A 14,514-nucleotide genomic window follows, 5' to 3' on the forward strand; every position below is an offset into this window, starting at 1 on the left:
AGTATCAAAACACTCAGTCCACAGAGAGATGCTCACAGCCAGAAACAGATACACAGAAACAGTGTATTTAAATGAGCTGTCAGGACTTCTGTACGCTTGTGATGTCACAACTATACTATGTATAGGTATAAATGCTGTTACAGTCATTCCCCGGCTGTGATCCCAGTGCAGAGACACAGAGAGTGCAGAAGTGGCTCAGAAACACTGACCAATCAGAACAGACTGGGCTTTTTCAGAAGGGATCATTAAAGAGAAAGGAGCTAAAGCAGAGGGTGAATACCAGAGCTGTGGTCTGAAATTCTATCTACTTTTCAATTGATTGGTCGACCATAAAAAAAAAATCTGTACATTATCTTTATTCTTTGCCATGGATGCACTGTGCATTTACGCTCTGCTGCAAACACCAGCAGTGTATCAAGGTGCTGAGCCTCTTGCACTATGTTCATTTCAAGTGTTTTTTTTAATTTAATTTTTAAACTAAAAACAGTATACAACTATACGATTTACGTTATTAATTTGATTAAAAAAATGTTCTAAAAACGAAGCTAGAAATTCCCAAATGAATGATCCATTCACCCTGAGATGGTCCATTTGTTTTTAAATAAACACTTGAGTTGTGAATGTTTAATCACTTTTTATTCTAACACTGTTTCTATCACATATGAACCAGCCATTTGTAGCAAAAAGATAAAGGCAGCATCACTTCACACTTTTATACATTTCTGTAGTTATGTAACACATTTACATTCCAGCTGAGAAAAGAAGAGCCCTGAATTCCAGCGGCGACCGTGAGTGGCAACAGCTGTACTGTTGTTATGAGGTCATTATAGGCCATTGTACTCTGGGCTGTTGGAATTTACTGTAAGTCTCTAAGTAGGACTGTTTGTCCCTGAGATGTTGTGGTCCTTTATTTCAAGACAGCTCTCCTTCCGTTTCCTTCACTTCATATGAACAGTCCTGGTGAAATATGTTAAGGTTTTAAATGACTAAAAAAAAATGTGATCTCTGTTATTTTTGCCCTTCTATGGATATTTCTTTAATTAAGAGTTCAGTCGTTAGCCATGACTGTAAACGTCATATATCATGTCTTTAATGGACATCAACAGGAAACGGCTTTACACTGCTAATGATTTACAAAAGTGCTTCATAAATAGATAGAAATTGTACACATTTACGACTGACACAGTATGAACAAAATACTTATGGTGGCAAATAATATCCTTGTGCATTTCTTAACGATGTGACGTTTATATGGACTTGACACGAGACTTGATATTCAGAATTAGGAGGCACTTTGTTTTCAAGATCATTATGAGCAAAAAGTCAGTTGTTCTGTTATCTGAGTTGAGTGTTGGACGTCATTCTAACTTAATGGAGTGGCGAAGATTCCCGGTTCTTCAGTAAGTCTTTAATCTCTCAGCTTTTTCCACCTGTGTCAAGGTTCACACAGCTGCAGTCTCTCTGCAACAATCAAAAGTGTGTTTATGACCTCAGTATCCTGCAGCGTACGCCCACTTGCGAGGATCTGACTGAGCGTGGAGGCCGTCATCATGGCGAACCACTGCCTGCACCACGGCTCCCGTTGATTTGAGGAACTCTGTCTCGTGGTTCTTTAGTGCCAAACCCTCCAGGACGTCCTGCAAACAGGAGCATGGAGCATAGGTGTAGCATGCTGATTATGTCAAATCACACAGCAGGAATCAACAATGCTGAGGTGCTTAAAACAGTGGTGGAAGAAGTACTCAGGTGTTTAATTTAAGAGGAAGCAATAATATGGTAGAAATATTCAGTTACAAGTGAAGGTATTGAAAATGTGACGTAGGTAAAAGTATTAGAATAAAATGACAAAGTAGCCACCAAATAGGTACTTTAAGTGTCTAATTATTGATGCATTAATGTGTTAATGTTGCATTTGGTAAATATGAAGAATATTTTAATTTATTATTATATATTTGTATTACTTATATAGTACTTTATATTATATGTATATATAATAGAGCCTTATCATCATTTATTATTTACTGACTGCTTATATCTTGTTATTTTAAACGGAATCTGCAATGAAACTAGTAACTAAAGATGTCAGAAAATTGTGGTGGAGTAAAAGTACAATATTTCCCTCTGAGATGTAGTGGTTTAGAAGAATACAGTAGCAAAATTGTAAAAGTAAGTACTTGAGTAAATGTACCAATGATTTAAAAGATTATTGCAATATAGTATTAGTGTGCAAGTTGCACTGCAACCACATATAAAGTAATTCTTCTTCTTATAACATGATATGCCTATTTTTATCCAGCCCACAAAATAGACCATTACCATACCAGTGCTGAAACATTTTTTCCCCCTGAAGGTAAATATAATGAACAGTGTCCCTAGTGTCTGCCATCACTGAGGAATAGGGGCTCAGTGTTCGCCGGGCTTTTGTTTGAAGTAGTTTCTCCCTTCACACCACACCATATTGTCATTTGTCACATACATCAGTATTGTTTGCTGTCGGTGACACTCACTTTGTCAAAGCCAGGCTCTGCTACAGTGGCGTTAGGACTCAGCTGGTTGTGGAGCCTTGGATCTGCCACAGCTTTTTTCAGATTGTAGTCGAAGAACAGTGCATTAAGAATCACCTACGAAACAGAAAACATTTCCACCAGTGATAAATGTAACAGTCAAAGAGGAACTAACTAGTTATGATTCATTTATTTAAATGGCTACAAGAACTGCATCAAATTCGGACTGCATCTTGAGTCTCACCTGGGCGATAGAAGTGGTGATTTTTGTTCCTCCCGAGCCTCCGACCACCATCTTGACTTTGTTGTTTTTGTCAAAGAGGATGGTTGGACACATAGAAGACATTGGCCTTTTTCCTTTTGACAAAATTGGTTGGTAGTTAAAGTTAACATGGTCAAGTGAAACAAGCGTATGTCCTTTGCAGTGCATATAAAAAGTATTCTGAGTTTATTGTCTCACAACATTGAATCAAAGTGCATTAAACATGTTGTTTGTATGTATTTTTCTGTTTTTTGTGAGTAGGTATACAAAAAACAATCTATACAAAGTATTTTACAGCTGGAATTCACTTTGTAGAGGTATTTTACATTAAAGACTATTTCTTTCTGTTGATCTGTGTTAAAGAAAATAAAATCTATTTAAAAATGTCTAATCCACATTAAATCTACTTTGATTCAATTCTACAAAAAAAAAAGAAAGATTAAACCTTCTATAGGGGGTGAGGATATTTGATCGACTTTAAATTTTTAGTATTAATGCACACAAAAAAGAAACATTAAGAGTTAAAGACATAATGTACAGTGTCAAGAAGGACAGGTCGACCGAACATTCAATCTGAATTATCTGAGTTCTCTCTGTCTCTGTCTCTCTCTCTGTCTCTGTCTCTCTCTCTCTCTCTCTCTCTCTCTCTCTCTCTCTCTCTCTCTCTCTCTCTCTCTCTCTCTCTCTCTCTCTCTCTCTCTCTCTCTCTCTCTCTCTCTCTCTCTCTGTGTGTGTTTGTGTGTGTGTGTGTGTGTGTGTGTGTGTGTGTGTGTGTGTGTGTGTGTGTGTGTGTGCGTGTTCGTGTTTAATTTAACCTGGCCTGATGAAGTTGTTGGGTGAAGGAGGCACTCCAAAGCCGTTTGTGATGAGCGGCGAGCTGAAGTCATCCATCTCATTGTTGAGAAGTATCCCTGTTGATCTTGACATGACTTTGGAGCCCAAACTGCAAGAAAACAATAACCGTTTAGATTTCGAAGGAGTTAGAGGCACAAGTCACATTAACGTATTTCGTAAAGGTCAGTTAGGAGGTCATACAAGTGGTTGATGGTGCTGGTGGCCGCCACAGCACTTCCATCTTCTGCTACTACAGAGAGGTGCGCGGTCCCGTGGTTTTCTGGCAGGTAAAACTCTGGCTCATAGTAGTTCTGGTGATGTGTGGAGTCATCTGTGATTTTTTCACGGAGGTCATCGGCATAGGACCTTGAAGTCATATTCTGGATGAGCTTCAGAAAAAGAAAGTGGGACACCAAGATTAACGTTGAGATTAAGTATTGTTTACTGTTGTTTCATTTTTGACTCATGTTCTGGGGAACTTTACTAAGAGTTTCATGCTTTTAATCATGTCTCAAGTTAGAGATTCCTAATTTCTCCAAAGCTGAATGATTAGTGAAACAATATGTCCTTCTACAGTAGATGTTATAATTTAGGTATTTACCCTCCAAAGTCATTTTTAGCCTGGCATAACCAAATTAATTTGCATATGTGTATAGGTTTTGAATCTCTCCATTCATTTGTAATTTCAGCAGGTGAATATGCCAAACTAGTTTCCTAGAAATTATGTTGATGGGAAAAAAAATTATGCCCCAATCGCGTTTATCATCTTAATGGGAAAACATTATGGATCTGCCAAGTTGGAAAATGTTGCTGCAAAACAATTAGTGACAACATATTTAATTTGTATTCCCTATAAGAACACATTATGCAGCTCTTTTTTACGGTTGTATGGGCAGCCACAGTACTCAGTTAAGGTTTGGAAAATATTAAGCTCTTGGATTATTAATATTTTAAAAAAAGGTAAACAGTGACTTAAAACATAAAACAATACATGCTTTCTTTATCATTTTTTTTGTAAAATTTAGTAAAATGTAAGTCAATGAGAAAATGTCTTCTAAAATACAGCATGTAGTTCATTGGGTAAATTATGGTCTTATTTAGATTCAAATAGAAAACAAAGCAGGGTATGCTTTCAGACAAGGCAACGTTTGGTATTGTCCATATTTTCGTCTTGGAACATTCACAGTGTTTTTAGTTGATGAATTGTAACATGGTGGCTTTGTTCACTTCACAGTCTATTTTGTGTTAGAAGTGAAACAGTCCTGAAACCTATAATTGGAAGTGGCGGCAAAACACTGCCTTTCAGCCGGGTGTTAAGTTACTCTTTAACCAGAGTGCTTTGTTTGTACATGTTAAACATTTATTGAACTATGTATAAATTTAGAGAATGTCTGACTTGCACATTGACATGATCCCATCAAAACATGTTAAGTAAATGCTAACAAGCACAGAGTATTAGGTCTTCAGCTTTGGAGGAGTTTTTTTCTTGACTTACAAGAGCAGCTGGGTAGTCAACACAAAAATCGTGCGGTACCCCAGAAACAATTACAACAACCCTACAACTATTAAATTGTTTTAAACAGATACAATAACCTTACATCAGTGATGTTGAGAAATGCTGGATCTCCAAGTAACGTCCTCTTTGCATAAGCAAAACGAAAAGCCTCCACGATGCGATGGTAGGTTAGGATCTTGTTCTCAGTGCTTGCCATACTATCTGGGGTGAAGTTGTAACCTGTAGAAAACATAGCAATCAGCAGTAATTCGTTTTAAACCACAGCTCAACTCATCTGTCTTCATTCAGACGGCTGTTCAGGTAGGAAAGGAAACAGCTCAAATGGACTTGACCCAGCCTGTTCCTGTGTTTTTATTTAGTCTAAAAGCTGCTGTGACCAGACCGTGGGTATTAGCCTGAGCTGACAGCCACAAGGGGAAACAGGAGGGAAGGCTGAGGGAACCAGAGTTTTGGTTTGATGGGTTTCAGCTGTCAGACAGAGGCAGGAGTCATGGTAAATGAGCAGGATGAAAGTTATGGGCAGTCACTGAAATGTGTGCGTGAAGCTTCCACCACTCGACTGTGTCCAATTAGAGGTAAATTGGGGAGATTAGTGTTAGCGTGTGTGGCAGGGGGGCGCAGTGAGTGGGTGGCCAGTCAGAGGAAGAGAAAGGTTCAGAGAGATTAATTACTTTAGCAGGAAGTTTCTCGTCTAATCCTCAGAGGAAGTCACTGTCACTGTACTGAAAAGTAGCAGAGGCACAGTGTCTCAACATGAACAGTTTGGCTTTCCTGCAATTACCAGCTAACAGAGGAAGAACTAAAATCAAGCAGTGTATGACGTACACAGAAAGATAAGATTATATTATTAAAATGATGATTGATACTAAGGTAGCAATGACTTGATTAGCAACATGTTCGTGAACTTTGCTGATCTGAGACTCTCAGGTGTGAAGCAATTATCTTTGGATCTTAATAACTTCAATCAAACAAAAGCTTTTTTTTCTCACTGTTACAGAGCCTTTCCCTCAGGTGTTTTAATTTAATTCCCTAAATTAGAGGAAGTTAAATGTAAACCTGATATTGTTTCAGTAGATTATTGCTTCATGTCATTTTGAGGCACCATCTGTTAGTGTTGCAGAATCAACAATCAAGTCCTTGTTCCTAAAAAAATAGTCAATTTGTCAGTGTCTTCTTCCAAATTACAAAAGCATATGAGGTTTTTCTGATCTGGTCTATGGTGAAAGGACTCGTTCAACATTTTGTGAAAAGCGCTTGTTGCCTTTCTTGAGAATAATCCATACAAAAATCAAAGTGTAAAAATGGCGTTTTACAGTTGGTAATGTGCTTGATTTTGGAAACTGATGATTGTTTTAGGAAAGGTTGTGAACCTATCATTTCAGATATACAGTCTGGAAACCATCAATATATGTACCAAATTTTATGGCAATCCATGAATGTTGAGATATTTCAGTGCATTGCTATTTCTGTAGCCTTAAAGAAATGGTTAAGGTTGGAGGTGCCTTACTGTCATGGTTAAAAGACGCCAATATTGACTTTTAGAGGGAGAGGTTGCGTGGCTCTAGAACATCACACATCTTATACCTTTGAGAAGTTATATGTATCTGTTTTACAAATGTAGGTATGTTTTTAGGAGAAGTTCAAGATACTCTTGGGTAATTTTAAGTCAACAAAGATTTTTATTTTTAGAGTAAATTTACTGTACAGTAGATCAGCATGCTGTTCACAGTGGAGTCTGAGAGAGTAACTGGAAGAGTGAAGCAAGCTCACATTAAAGCACTCCCACTCGGGATGTTTTTGGACAGAGTATCAAGGCTTACCATTCAAGATGTTTAATATCAGCGAGAGCACAGGGCCGCTAGCGGGGGCATTGGGAACAGCCATGGTGTACTCCCCCACATTCACCCATAAAGGGTTCTCATCCAAGACAGGCGCATAATCCTTCAGATCCTCCATTGTGATGATACCGCCTAAACATGGATTGACACACACTGTGAATGCACACTTGACAGAACTGGGGGAAAAATCCTCCTTAACATGGAAATTAGCTGTGCAGAGAGAGGTGCATGTTGGTTTATTTTATTATGTGCCCTGAAGTATATTCAGCAAATGCAAAAATGATCTAATCTGCAGAAACAGCTGTTTGGATCATAAAAATCAAATAAACGTATGACTCAATTTTGCAACTTTTTCCCTGTAAATGACTAAAAGGGGAAACATACCATTGATACTATTTACTAGGCTTTTTCATCTTACAAAAATAATTTGCTTTTCTTTAAACAATATGACTTTAGACAGTTTGTTTAAACTGTTAATGCTTATCAACTTTCAACAAATACAATCAAAATAAAACAATAAGAATTACTACCTGCTGCATGAATGTCAGTCACAAGGTTCTGAGCCAGTGGTCCCTGATAGAAAGCATCAGGACCCTTTTCTGCTATTTCCCTATAGGTTTCTGCAAGCTTGGTAAATACGATGGTGTCATTTTCTTTTAGAACGTCGCCTTTTTTCCCGCAGAACACTTCACTGAAATAGGAGAGAATAATTTAAGATGGTAGGAAACACGCTTCAATTGACATTCAAATATATCAGACTGATTTAATAGTCCTTAGGTCGATGCCTCTCACCATAGGGCTCGGTCCTTGATGATGGTTGTCTTGTGTCTGGACAGAGCAGAAGCAAGTGCCCTGCCCAAAGGAAAACCTTTTTCTGCACGATCAATGCTCGGCTGGAACAAATCTTTCCAAGGTAGTTTGCCATGTCGTCTGTGTGCCATCTCATAACCTCGAATCTCCCCCGGTACAGCAATAGACAACCCTCCTATCGACCACATGAAACAGAGACTTAGATTATTGGCTCGTAAGTTATTTAGACCTTATTGTAAGGCATTTGTACTCATACAACTGTGGGATTTGGTTTCTAAGATCAAAACATTTGTTATAATTTATTCCTTAGCTTAGAGCTCTCAAAGAACATACACCCTCTCGTTTGTCTGTCACTATCACAAGGTCATGCTCTTTGCAGCTTCCGTCAGCTCATTTCCATGTCTGATAGTGCCGGTTAAACATTACCTTTCTGGGATAAGTCTGTACTGTTCCCAAACATGTTTTCTGTCGCATTGCGTGGCGCTGTCTCCCTGGCATCAATGGTCTCAACTTTCCCTGTGTACAAATCAGGAAATGCATTAAGGATGGATGAACAGGAAGTTTGATGCGTCAGTGGGGAAACAACAGAAGACTTTCAGGCAGTGAGAGTAAAGGTGTACCAGTTGTGGCGTTGTAGATGGTGAAGAAAAGTCCTCCTCCAATGCCCATACTGTGAGCATTCTCTAGTCCAACGCACAGTAAAGCAGCTATAGCGGCATCTACTGCAGATCCCCCTTTCATTAGTATGTCTCTGTGGTAAAATTAGTTAAAACACACAGGGAGGTAAGAGGTGGAGGATTATGTTTACACTTAAGATTTTAAGACCCTGCACTGGCAAAGGATAAAGCAGGCTCATATGGATTCCCATGGCTGTATGTGCAAGCAATGTTCAGTTGTGTTATGTTTATGCATATATGAGTCTGTTAACAGCAGAGCAACGTGCCTGTCCTGAAGGATGTTTCCGTGTCTAAACTCTCACCTGCCGACCTCTGAACATGGCCCGGCATCTGCTGCCACAGCTGCCTTTAGATGCACCTGCTCGCTTGGTTGCTCCCTTCTCCCGACACCAAAGAAGACACCCACGAATGTGGCGACGGAAGCCAACAGCAGCAACACTAGTGCCACAATTATTGTCTTCTTCACCATTGTTATAGCGCAGGAACAATCAATGCTTTATATAATACCTGTCAAGAGAAAAACATTATTTGCATACATTCACATTAGTTTATTTAAAATGTATGAAAGTGCAGCTGCACTTTGTAAAATCAACAATATACAAACAGGAATTATACATCACATGCAGTGGATGTGAGATGATAATATTGTATTATTGCAGCAATAAGATAACTCATATGGAAGTTCAAATCTACAGCTGTGGCTTAAAGCGGCAAATCTTGAAGATTTGCATTTAAATAAATATATTTTAAGTCACTATCTATCACTAGAGGAGATAACGGAATAATGATTGAGCCTAAGGCCCACTGATGAAAGTGTTGTATATATATATATATATATATATATATATATATATATATATATATATATATATATATATGTGTGTGTGTGCACTATTAACAACTGGGTGTCTGTGGTGAAATTCCAACGAATAAATACCGTTCCGCTTTGTATTCACACAAAAATTTGAATTATGCACAGAATGAGATTGACGCTATCCAAACGTTAAATTTTTGGAACACAGTAGCACACCGACCCGTCCCAAACTGTGAGCACAATGCCACTGTTTTTACTCAAAAAGAAATCCTAAATCAACCAGGGCTGACATCTTAATTAACCATTGTTTGTTTCGATATCAATCACATGAAAAGGTTATACATAATTGTAACTATATGAATATAAGAACAGTAGTACACAAACCCGACAGCATAATGCTTATGTGGATCCAACGTAGCTTGTTCACAACAATGTGTCAATTTAATGTCAAATATATTTTCAGACATTTGTTCACTTCAAGTGGACTTGAATAACATTATTATAAACTAAGGCTCAGGAGCTAGACCACATGTCTATCTCCTGTGCCTCACTACCTTATTCACCCCATAGATCCCTGGCAGTCAACCCCATTCTTCATTACGTCCTTCGTTACCTTAACAACCTACCAAGCAGGACCGGAGCCTCACCCATTACCAGGGAGTTGCATCTGTGTTTTCTGTTACAGCATGTGCCGAGGTGAATAATGTTAAATGTAAGTAATTAATTAACAACAATGGTCAACAGACCAAGTAAGGCAGAAGTCATTTGGGAACTGAAATGATAGCGAAGCTGTACTCTAACTTACCTGTTGTGCCACCTCCATTTGTAAATGTATTTATTTAAATTTTCAGACGGGCTTGTATTAGCCAAAAGGAGTTATAAGAGCACTCCACCAATTTAGCATTGAACCCTTATGACACTATCAGACTCAATGATCAATTTACGAAAAAGGATAAAAACTGATGCAGTGGAACCAGAGATATCGTCTTCTTCCTTGTCAGAACCTGGCCCCTAAATTACCCACCATGCAACTCGACATCTGGAAGTTTAATTGTGTAGCAGCCAATGTGGCTTTGAGCCTTTATCCTCAAACAGAGATTAGGAGTCTGGTAAACTCACTTCTTTTCATCCCCAACTTACTCTGTGACCCAGGTAACATCACATTAGAAAAATTATGAGATTTCACCGCTTTCCTCTGGAACCACAAAATATTTTTTAATTTATAATTACATTAGCATATGAAGTAATAATCCCCAGGACACATAACGAGACATTGACGTAAAATTGGTGTTCCCCTTTAAAGACGTACTAATCCATGTAGCTGTAATAAAAGATAATGAACAAATCTAATAATAATAATTATAACAGTGTAACTAATGTTATATCCCTCCAACAAAAGTTGCTTGGTCAAGTTTAAGACAACTGAAGCCAAATCAAGATCATACTCACTCAAAACACTGAGCTGCCAAACTTCAACCGGAGGATTTAGCAGCCAGCACCATCATATCTCTGTGTGATGTGATCATGATGTAGACTAAAAGTAAAGCTGATTCTGTAGGGCATTATTACGTGTTGCACAGAGCTGACCTGTTAGCAGCAGGTCAAATTATCTGGAGGATGGGCAGCAATACAGCCCCAGCCCCCACTTCAGATTGTTTAACTATATAACGACATTTAAATGAATGTATTGTAGTAAAAAAACAGGGATTTGAAATGTGTAATTGAGGGCTCTGCAAGCCAATAAACCTCTTAAATGTTGGGTTAAAGTAAAGTTGTTTACACTGAAGAGTTTTCTATATATGACATGCTCAAACTGACATACATTTTAACTTTAAAATCTCTGCCATTTGCTCCCTGAAGCCTACTGTCATGCACATTCTTTGGTCTGTGAGAAGATATCTATATTACTCATTCATCTAGTTAAACATTACAATAAACCATTTATACAAAAGTGTCCTTCCCATGGAAGAACAAAGTGGCTTCAGCAAATAAAAACTAAAATAAATGTTTGGGACGTTTAACAACAACATGGAGAAATGTATATTCTAGCCTTGATTTGGATTCAACATTGTACCACCTGGATGACTGAGATAAACCTTCCCAGACACATAAAAAAAAAAGAATTAAATCTTACCTTGATTACTCGCGGGCCCTCAGCAACAGGCTGCTCACTGTGTGCGTTTGCCACGATCTGCAGCAGTTGGTAGGTAATAGGCTTACTGTTGTTCTCAATATGTAACTATCCCAAAGTCATTAAACTTTAACCCACCCCACCATAAAACACCTATCATGTGTTACCACATGGAGACAAAAAAAGGCAAAAGGACACTGAAAAAACAGCTTGAGGCGACATTCAATATCACTCAAATAATTAGTCATCTGTACTCAATCTTCACATAACTTTCTAAAGTACCACAGAGCAATTGCATGACCCTGAAACTGAGAGGAAACAATTCACTGGATGAATAGTTCTTTATCTGCAGTGGCACTTATCTGCAACAAAAGGTTAACTAAAAGTCGTTTGCTGGTGGTTCATTTCAAATAGATGACATATGACTCTTGGTCCACACTGTCACAAAATGATACATACGGACATGTTCAACAGCTATGATGTAATGCAGCTCTATAATAAATATTGATTTTGCATTCATTATGGTTAGGCATGGTGTCTTACAAAACCTTTGATATCAAAGTTTTAATTAAAGTGCCTCCTCACCAGGAAAATGAAGGCTTTCGAGGCTGCGAGAGAGAAGATCACATCTGCTATGAGGGGAGGAAAAGAACACTAAGAACAAACTGCAGGGGGACAGTGTGAAAGGGGTGCAGAGCTGGATGAGAAGGGTCAGTTAAATAAGCAACCAGGCCAATATGTGGAGGTCAACGGGGACAGGACGAACTACTTTAAAAGCTATTCCAGGTTATCCCCAGAAAACCTACTACCACCGATTAAAGTCCCCCTTTGAATTGACCCTCTGAGGTTGTGCTTTAGCCCGCAGACTGCACTGCCCCTTTGGTGCTCCACCAATAAAATGGTTCACACAGAAATTGGGGAAGAAAAAAAACCAAAGTGTTTAAATATTTAATTTTGTTTAAGCTCCAGAGGGCCAGAAGGCACTCAAGGAGGTGCATAGGTATATTGAGGAAAAAGCCCTGACAGCCAGTCTTGAATTTGATTACCAGTCAAATAGTTATATTTAAGTTATAAGTTAGTCGAGTTATCCGAGGAGTTTCCATCAAAGCAGTCTATTTTGTTTGCTCATTTAGTCCCAGCTTGGCACATTTAGTTACAGCTGTGATAATATCAACACTTAATGTTTGTGTTTTCACAGCTGTAGCAGATCAGCTGTACTAAATATATAAAGTAAGTTACATAGCTCCATTTCAAATAGAAACTTATAAGTTATACACTCCATGTATGTTTGGAAATACTTCATTCATCTGTGCACCAGTACGCTCGCTCATTATTTTAGGAGTCCTATCGTCTATTTCACAAGACTGAGACTTGTGACTTATGAGCAGGCAATTGCCTTCTTCTGGATCACTGCCCACAAACCTTAAAGGTCTCATATTGTAAAAAGTGAGATTTCAATCTTTTTTTTAATTATAAGGCAGATGAAGGTGCTCTATAAATAATGTGAAAGTGCTCAATCCACAGAAAAATGCACAGTCAATGGTAAAAAAATATATATAGTTATATTCCGCACAAAAGCTGTGTAGTGTCAATCCAAAAATTGCTCCAACATCTTATGAGACATAAGTGAGAATGGGAATTACTTTATAAACTTAAAACATAATGTACTTAGCCCTTCTAACTTTTCACAATTGATTTTAATGAATTGATTAATCAATTACAAATGTATTACTGTAAAACCCTGACACAGTGCTGAGCTGTATCTAAAATTAATCTTCAGGTTTCCAGCGTTCAGATGCTGTACACCGCTTCTATGTAGCACCTACTGTTGACCTGCTATCTCCCCCTGAACATCCCTTGTTGCTCACCCCTCTAGAAAAAAGTGTGCAGCTCTATATTAAGAATGCATGTCAGAGCCTGATAATAAACAACATCTGTGCTGTGTTGGTGCTTTAACAATCAACAGGCTATAAATGATTTTTTATGCCACAGGCATGTAAGCCGAACCTCCTCAACAGACATGTATGAGTCCTTTGACTTTACACTGTGTGGTGGAGGACCACCTTGCCCCACCACCATGAAGAGTAAGAGACAAAGTCAGTCACAGATATTCTCACATGATTTACCTTGGTTGTAAAAACTCTAAATGAGCATCCCGAGGAAACACTAAATATCATGAAACAATCCTTCTCCAACATACTGTGTATGTGCTCCTGGAGTGTCCTTCTGGCTGTCAACCCCTAACTTATCTCTCTTACTCACTGACCAGCGAGACACTGATTCATCCCATGCTTTTATTTGCTTAACAAACCGCACCTGTGTCAATGACAGTGGATGCAGTTTAGAGTTTGAAGAAAGGTATCAATACAAGCCCAAGTCTCACTGTTTAATATGAAACTTTAGCCCCCTGATGTCAACGTTCCTTTGCCAGTATAGCCCAACAGGATATTACGCCACAAATAACAGATGGGTGATGTGAGACCTGTGCACAGGAAAGTCAGACACCGGTCGAACCGCTCATCACAACAGCCCCAACAAGCGGACCTTGGCAGAGTGTGTGGGCAGACCGTTTCCAGTGGAAAAATGTTAATTATCTGTTCTCGGTTGACTATTTTTTCAGACAGATAGAAGTGTGCAACTTGTCGTGCAACAGTTTAGCAAGACAGGGTTATTGAGAGGTGCAAAGCTGTCTTCACCAGGTTTTTATCAAGGATAATGGACGACAATACTCCTGCCATGAGTTTGCTCAGTTTTCAAAATACTTTGACTTCACACATGTAACAAGCAGCCCCAGAAATCCCTGTAGTAACACAGAAGCAGAAAGGAGTGTCAAGACAAAGACGAAAAAGGGAGAAGTCCACAAAGCTCTGCTAGCATACAGGGCCACACCCCTAGCTCAAGCGAGCTCTAATTCATGCAATTTTCAATGCAGTTAAACCACAGGTCTAAAAAGCAAGGGGTCTGCAGCACCATCAGCATGGGTGGATGAGTCTGCAACTCCTAGTATCGGCTCAGCTCACTTAGATCCAAGACTCAGGTAGTACCAAAAAATCTACCAGGTACTATCCACAACTTTTGCTAATGGAAAACCCCAAAAAGAGAGAGTAGAGTTGAGTCAAGCCTTATCA

The 14,514-nt window shown here is 38.7% G+C and overlaps 1 protein-coding gene across 1 annotated transcript; it reads right to left on the reverse strand.

Moving 5' to 3' along the window:
- Nucleotides 1-1,490: 1,490 nt before the first annotated feature.
- On the reverse strand, nt 1,491-8,910 carry ggt1b (gamma-glutamyltransferase 1b; the record flags this gene model as incomplete). The annotated part of the gene is made up of 12 exons (XM_083930181.1): nt 1,491-1,637; nt 2,508-2,621; nt 2,749-2,861; nt 3,582-3,709; nt 3,802-3,989; nt 5,199-5,335; nt 6,937-7,086; nt 7,485-7,645; nt 7,747-7,939; nt 8,191-8,280; nt 8,385-8,515; nt 8,744-8,910. 12 exons carry the CDS (start codon nt 8,908-8,910, stop codon nt 1,491-1,493), a joined length of 1,719 nt encoding a protein of 572 aa, XP_083786307.1.
- Between the last annotated feature and the right edge of the window lie 5,604 nt (nt 8,911-14,514).

Source organism: Echiichthys vipera (genome assembly GCF_963691815.1).
Source record: "Echiichthys vipera genome assembly, chromosome: 16".
Lineage (NCBI taxonomy): Eukaryota > Metazoa > Chordata > Actinopteri > Perciformes > Trachinidae > Echiichthys > Echiichthys vipera.